The sequence below is a fragment of the Etheostoma spectabile genome, unplaced genomic scaffold (assembly GCF_008692095.1).
Source record: "Etheostoma spectabile isolate EspeVRDwgs_2016 unplaced genomic scaffold, UIUC_Espe_1.0 scaffold325, whole genome shotgun sequence".
Classification (NCBI taxonomy): Eukaryota; Metazoa; Chordata; class Actinopteri; order Perciformes; family Percidae; genus Etheostoma; species Etheostoma spectabile.
In genome coordinates this window covers 542,366-549,963 of record NW_022605585.1, presented here as the reverse complement: position 1 = coordinate 549,963, position 7,598 = coordinate 542,366, and the positions used below count along the sequence as shown (strand labels likewise).

Genomic DNA, 7,598 nt, shown 5'->3' with positions numbered 1-7,598 from the left:
CAGGGATCCTCTGACAGTATGTTTGATTTTTTTCTAGGTGTAAAAATGACAATAAGGTATCAGTCAGTTTTACCCATAAATTGAGTGCAATAGCATACTATAGTTTATGATTTATCACAATGGTTTCCACATCCCCCCCAAAGGAAGGTGACCAGATTTCTCAGACCAAATCCGGGGACGTTTTCAGCTCAGACGCGTTTAATACCTCCAAAACATTTTTGTAAAACTCAAAACTGGGACACTAGACCTAGAGCTGTTCTCATTAGCCCCCCTCCCCCCCTCAAGGTCTGATCCTAGAATCACCCCTGCTGTATTAATATTTTCCCTTGACATTGACGCAGTATTAAACGAGATCTCTGCAGTCGGCAGCAGAGAAACAAGCCACAATGGAAGTGAATGGGATAATTGTCCATTTTTGTATTTACGTTCATGAAAGTGCTCGTTTTGCCGCTGACAGACTCAGATTAATATTCTAAGTGTCCGACAGCATTATGGAAAGGATTTCTAAGGAGGCCGACCTTTCTGTTAAAGATCCTCATGATTAAGATCCTTTTTTAAACATAAAAGTCCGCAAAATTGCTTTCGCTAAACGCACCGGACTCCATGTAAATAACCAGTGATTTTAGCATCGTAACACACGGCTTTCTAAAAACCTCTCTGAGCAGCGCTGGCTCTTGAGCGCCTATCGGCTCCGTTTGGTCGGCGTTTTCTTTGTTTCAGTCAAATTTCGGGTCTGTTAGTCACAATGAAAACCGGGGACAGGTCCGCAAAACCGGGGACTGTCCCCGGAAACCGGACGTCTGGTCACCCTACCCCAAAAAGGGGTCCTAAGAATAGGGTCACAAGATGATTTAAGATAATAAAAGGTTGCGCTTACACAATATTCTTTTCACTTTGTATTGCATTTGAGTTTTTCTTTTTTATCGTAAAATACGGCACAATTTAACTTCTTCTCCCTCTTTGTTTTGAGAGTAGACGCAGCTTTGAATGAATGACTGTAACGAAAAAGAAGACTGATAATCCTTCACAATGTTACCATTGTGTGTATAACTTTCCTGTTTTTCTGACAGTATGTTTTTATAAATTCATAATTTCTCATTTTCTTTGGTATTTTTGTCATAGACACAAATCAGTAGCGAGTTGGGTCGGAAACGGTAGGGTCGCTGGTTCAAGTCCCCATATGGACAAAAAGTATGGTGGTGGATTGGTAGCTAGCTGGAGAGGTGCTAGTTGACTTCCATGAGCACTGCCAAGGTGCTCTTGAGCAAAGCAAGAGCCAAATGATCTGCGAGTAGTCATGCCTTTCATACTTCATTGATGTCACGATGTGTGTTTCAGGTTCTAACGGGAATTTTTGGAGTTGGAGCAAAAACAGCAGAGCGGTGGATCAGAGACGGGATCCACAACCTTCACCAGCTGCAGGAATCAGGACAAGCCCTCAATCGAGCACAACAAGCAGGTGTGTGTGCGTGTGCGCGCGCTCATGTGTGTGTGTGTGTGTGTGTGCGCGCGCGCATGTGTGTGTGTGTGTGTGTGTGCGCGCGCGCATGTGTGTGTGTGTGTGCGCGCGCACGCGTGTGTGCATGTGTGCGCGTGTGTGTGTGTGTCTGTCTCTGTCTTGATATTCATGTCTGCATTCAGTCTGTATTTCTGTGTGTCTGTGTGTGTGTGTGTCTGTGTGTGTCTGTGTGTGTCTGTGTCTGTGTGTGTCCTGATGCTCATGTCTGCATTCAGTCTATATTTCAATGTGTGTGTCTGTCTGTCTGTCTGTGTGTGTGTGTGTGTGTGCGCGCGCGCGCGCATGTGTGTGCACGTGCGCGTGTGTGTGTGTCTGTCTCTGTCTTGATATTCATGTCTGCATTCAGTCTTTATTTCAATGTGTGTGTGTGTGTGTGTCTGTGTGTCTGTGTGTCTGTGTCTTGATGCTCATGTCTGCTTTCAGTCTGTATTTCAGTGTGTGTGTGTGCGCGTGTGTCTTGATGCTCATGTCTGCAGTCAGTCTGTATTTCTCTCTCTCCTCGTCTCTGTGGGTGTTGTGGGTGTTGTGTGTGTGTGTGTGTGTGTGTGTGTGTGTGTGTGTGTGTGTGTGTGTGTGTGTGTGTGTCCTGATGCTCATGTCTATATTTCATCTGTATTCAACATCTTTTCTTCTCTCAGGCCTGGATCACTATGACGACCTGCAGCAGCCGGTCACGCGGGCGGAGGCCGACGCCATCGGCGAGGTGGTGGAGGAAGCCGTCGTGTCTGTGTTGCCAGGCGCCCAGATCACTCTGATTGGAGGATTCAGGAGGTAAAAACGCAAATCACTCACTCGCTCCGCTAATAGCATCGTCAAACTGATAGAAAATGACATTCAAATGGGATATTATCATATTTAAAAGTCTTCAATTTAACTTTGACGAACCTGCAGAAGCCCTGAAGGTTGAGCACTTTAGCTTCGACTCTGCAGGTTGAGTCCTAGACACGGTCGCCACGGTAACAACTGTGTAAGATTGTATCATGTTCTTTTAAAGTCAGAAGTACACGCTTGTGGAAGGAGAAACTTCACTACGATTCCCAGGGTGCAGTTTGTTACTGAAACACAATCTGCATCTTAAGAGTTTTGAGTTGACTCCGAGTGGGTTCTTCTTTGTGGCAAAGGCAGCCGAGACTCATGGGAACTGTAGTATTTAGAGCCGTCACCAAACCGAGGGACAATCTCTCTCGCACCTGTCCTGTCTATCCACTGTAACTCTAAAATAAAGGGAAGAAAAGCCCCAAAAAAGGGAAGAAAAGCCCCCAAAAAAATGATCTTAAAAAAAATAAAAAATAAAAATTAACCCTTGTGTTGTCTTCCTGTCAACCATGGTCACTTTTTTTCAACATTATTATCGCTTTTTCCAACATTTTTGTCACTTTTTCAATGTTGTGGGTGCTTTTTTGGTGTTTTTTCAAAGGTTTTTTGATATTTTTATTCTTTTAATAGTTAGTTAGTTAGTCTTATTTCGACGGCCCATTTTAGGTGACAAAAAAAATACATAAAGTGAACTGAAAACGGGTCAGTTTGACCTAAGGACAACATGAGGGTTAAAAAAAAAAAAAAAAAGAACAGAAAACAGTCAGGTGGTGGTGTTGTTGTGTTATGTTCAGTGTAATAAAATTGATCAGATTGCTTGAAGATTTCTTTAAAAGATCAACTTAAAAAGGTAATCCATGATGGAGAAAGACACACGGAGCTACCCCCTCATCCATCCTTTTATTTTATTTTTGAAATCATCTTCAAACTGTAACGCTTAGCGCTCGTACCGACGCTCTCTCTCCAGAGGAAAGCTGACGGGCCACGACGTCGACTTCCTGATCACACACCCGGAGGAGGGCAGGGAGGTGGGGCTGATGCCCAAAGTCGTCACCTGGCTGGAGTCACAGGTAAAGTTGTGAGGCAACGGCCATTTTAACCCTTGTGTTGTCCCTCGGGTCAAACTGACCCCGTTTCAAAGTGTTTCATATCAGAAATATGGATTTCTTTCAACCAAATTGTCAAAACATAACATGGATGACTCCATATTTTCTTCAGGTGACATTAATGATTTACTTTCATGGAATTTTTTTTTAGTGTTTTATTTAATCTTATAGCGTTTGAATTCTTTTTTTTTTTTTATGGTTTCAAACCAGTATGGGGACTAAACTTTGACATCTACCCGTCTGTGATCCACTCAACATCCTCTGATCCTAACTAGTAGTCAAAATAATTCCTAATTTCTGCCTTTTTAACTAAAACATGCATGTAAAATTTGATATGAATGAGGTTTGTTGACCATGAATTACAAGAGTAAGTGTGAAATGTATCATTAAACCAGCTCAGGTTTAAAAAAAAAAAAGCACCAAAAGCTGGAAAAAGTGACAAATAAATCTGAAAAAGCAACAAAAACACAGGAAAAGCACAAAAGAATATTCATTTTCATTTTTAACCTGGAAGGACAAGGTCATGGTTAACGGGAAGACAACACGAGGGTTAATAGAGCCTCGTGTTGTCTTCCCGTTAACCATGACCTCGTTGTCCTTCCGGGTTTAAAAATTTGGGCATTTTTTTCTGTGCTTTTATCACTTTTTTTAAAACGTTTTTGTCAAACTTGTTTTTCCATTTAATTTATATGACATTATACCCTTTTTTTTGTTAAGATCTGACGATATATAATCAGGATTCTGGTTTTGAAACCACTTAAAAAATAATTTCGAATGCTATGAAACTGAATAAAACAAAACAGCCCAAATTCAATGAAAGTAATCATTACATTTACCAAAGATCATCCATGTATCCATTTTATTTTTGGGCATTCTGGTTGAAAGAAACTTCTAAAAATGGGTCAAATTTTCCCCCGAAGACAACACAATGGTTAATAGACCCTTTTTAACGGTCTAAATGTATACCAGCCTCATTCAAACGTTTTAATAGCAGTGTGCTGTCTCTCCAGGGTTTCCTGTTGTACCAGAAAACCACAAGAAACTCTTACTTGGAGGCCAAAGCCGGTCCCGCTCGGCCCCCCTCCAACATGGACCGCTTCGAGAGGTGTTTCTCCATCTTTAAATTGGCCGACGCGGAGAAACGAGGAAGGAAACGGGCTGGAAATGCACCCGAGGACACGTGCTGCCCCGCGGCCCACTCGCGGGTCGCCGACGAGGGCCCGGAGCCGGTGAAACCCGCCGGCGGACCCGGACGCTGGCGGGCCGTGAGGGTGGACCTGGTGGTCTCGCCCGTCAGCCAGTTTGCTTTTGCTCTGTTGGGCTGGACCGGATCCAAGGTGGTCTTTTGTATATGAGCTAGGATTAGATGGTCCTCAGTGGATACTACTACTCCCACTGACCCCTGACCCCTGACCCTCCTGACACGCCACCCCGACGGCCGACAGTCTCCCCGAGTCGGTCTAAAAAAAAGAGCCTCAGTACACACCGAAGCGACGCCGGTTTGAGCATATGTCTGCACGTGTGCAAGACGTAATCCGTCTCCATGACAGCAGGCGGCGCTAGTCTGTGTTGTGGCCCCCAGAAAATGAAAACCGGCAGCTGATTGGACGAACGCGTCACGTGGGTCTGGTTCTGCCAGGATTTCAAAACCGACCAAAATGGCGGCTCGTTTGGAGTGCGATCTCGTATTTACCAACATTTTGGTGAATTATTTACCAATAATTCAAAACGTGTTTCTGAAAAGAAGAAATAGGCCGTGCAGCTGCCGAATCTTAATTTCAGATCCACAAAGGTCAGTTTAAAAGATTTCCGTCAGATTTTGAGAGACTTTATTCACTCTCATCCCATCTCAGCTCGTCATTTCCGGACTAGCACTCCACCAATCAGATCGGTCGTTGAGTCCAACTGCCCGCCCACCGATTCAACAAGACCAATCGGCCCAAATAAAGACCGACGGCACCGAACAGACTCGAGTTCCCGACCTCGCCAGACTGTCTGACGGCCGATAATCGGGTTGGTGTGTCAGGGCCTTTCAACCCAGTTACAGTATCAACACGAAATATAAAAATACAAAATGTAAGTAGAAGAAGAAGAGGGGGGGTGGGAAATTGGTGCACAGTTCCTGAGACTATATACATATTCAGAATAGTAAGAAAGATAAAAAGGTTTCTATACACATTATGCAAATGATATAGTAATTGGTGTATCAAAAGTTTTAAGTATTAAGTATTGCACAGTAATGAGATTAAGTGATTAAGTATTAAATATTGCACTGTAATGAAATTAAATGGTTAAATAAGTATTGCACAGTTTTTGATATATATATATTCTGTATTTATATTATGTTTGTTTATGCAGCACCTTTCACCAATGCAAATTCCACATAAGTGTGACACCTCAGCCAGTGTGTGAGTGTAATAATGTAAATGATTCTGCTTCTTCTTCTCTGTTCTCCGCAGTTGTTTGAGCGCGAGCTGCGCCGCTGGGCGGGGCGAGAGAGGGCGATGTCTCTGAGCAGCCACGCGCTGTACGACAGCAAACAGGCAAGATGAGATGAGATGATACTTTATTCATCCCACAGCAACAATAACAGCAAACAAACAAACAAGTAAACACAAGAAAGACAGGCAAACAATAGACGATGTGCAGAAGGTAGACTGAAGTAAAGTGGCGTCTAATAAAGGTTTTGTAAAGTGCACACTTCCTACACCACCGCACCAAGGGCAACCGGCACAACTGGTTTCATTTACATTTTAGCAAACATTTAGCGTCTTATTTAAGCAGTTGCACATTTTGTTGTCCCATCCTGTATATATTTAAATATTTGTTCTTATATTTTATTCCTATTATTATTATTTCATGTATACTGTATGCATGTATATTTTTTCCTAGTATCTAATTTATATTTGTATTCTGTGCTGTGTGATTGATTGTGCTGCTGTAACACCGTAATTTCCCATTTTTTTTGGGATCAATAAATATCTATCTAACTTTCTATCTATCTATCTATCTTTCTATCTATCTATCTATCTAACTTTATATCTATCTAACTTTATATCTATCTAACTTTATATCTATCTAACTATTTATCTATCTATCTATTTATCTATCTATCTATTTATCTAACTATCTACATTAGGTTTTGTGTGTTTTAATTTTTTTTTAAATGTGAAAACTTTTGCTTTTAAATTATTTTTTGTTTACAACGGCATTTCAAAACTTTTATTAATGAATATGGTTTATCGACTTACGTGACCTTTTAGCTAATGTTGTGCTGATTTTAGGGATTTGAAGATACTCCAAGAAATGACATCACAATAAGCAACAAATGCCAATGTAGGCCCTGGCGGACCATTTCTACTCAGAGTTCAAAGGGTTAGCACATTTGTAATCTGTCTTTTTTTTCTTGCATAATTAATGAGCTGGCTTTTCGTTATTCTTACAGAGTAGATATCTGAGAGCTACGTCGGAGGAGGAGATATTCTCTCATCTTGGTCTGGAGTACATTCCTCCGTCAGAGAGAAACGCCTGATGTTCTCCGACACGAGGAACAACAACAAGGTACCATCTGAGGTTCATAACCTGCACGCAGAACCGTTAACGGAGCCGCCAGCTGGACCTTTACATTCCCTCCTGAATATTCTCAGGAAGGCTTGAATCACGCGGACGTGCCGACAGTCGTCATTACTATTAACTCCTAATGGGGGCGCCAGAAGCTTCACACACATTCACACACTGTGGCCGTACACCTGCTCACCAGATAAACACTCACACACACTTACAACAACTCGGGGTTCAGTGTCTTGCTCGAGGGCACTTTGACACGGGACTGCAGGGCCAGGGATCGAACAGGCGACCGCTCTACCACCGAGCCACAGCCGACCCTAATGGTGTGTTGAACGGATTGTTTCGGGGCTTGCATTGAGTTTACCGACGTCTTTAGGTTAAATGTGATTTAAAATAGAAAATAGATTGGTGTCTGTACTATGTTTCTAAAATGGAGTCCATTTATAAAAGGAATAGTCCATTTACTAAGGAATAGTTCCCATTGCAAAGACATCAAGGTAGGTCAGGGTAACTTTATTAATACCTTAGGTATTAAGGTATTAATTAATTAAGTACTTAATAATTAATTAAGTACTTAAGTAGTAACACAC

General features: G+C 42.1%; 1 protein-coding gene across 3 annotated transcripts in view; it reads left to right on the top strand.

Annotated features, from left to right (window-relative positions):
• polm (polymerase (DNA directed), mu) overlaps positions 1–7,592 on the top strand; it is a 14,115-nt gene extending 6,523 nt beyond the window's left edge. For all 3 annotated transcript variants that reach the window (XM_032511149.1, XM_032511147.1, XM_032511148.1), the window contains 6 exons: positions 1,339–1,459; positions 2,158–2,290; positions 3,303–3,405; positions 4,452–4,778; positions 5,901–5,984; positions 6,887–7,592. In XM_032511149.1, the coding sequence (XP_032367040.1) occupies positions 1,339–1,459; positions 2,158–2,290; positions 3,303–3,405; positions 4,452–4,778; positions 5,901–5,984; positions 6,887–6,973 (855 nt within the window). In that variant the 3' untranslated portion in view covers positions 6,974–7,592. The remainder of the gene's footprint in view (positions 1–1,338; positions 1,460–2,157; positions 2,291–3,302; positions 3,406–4,451; positions 4,779–5,900; positions 5,985–6,886) is intronic.
• Positions 7,593–7,598: the final 6 nt, after the last annotated feature.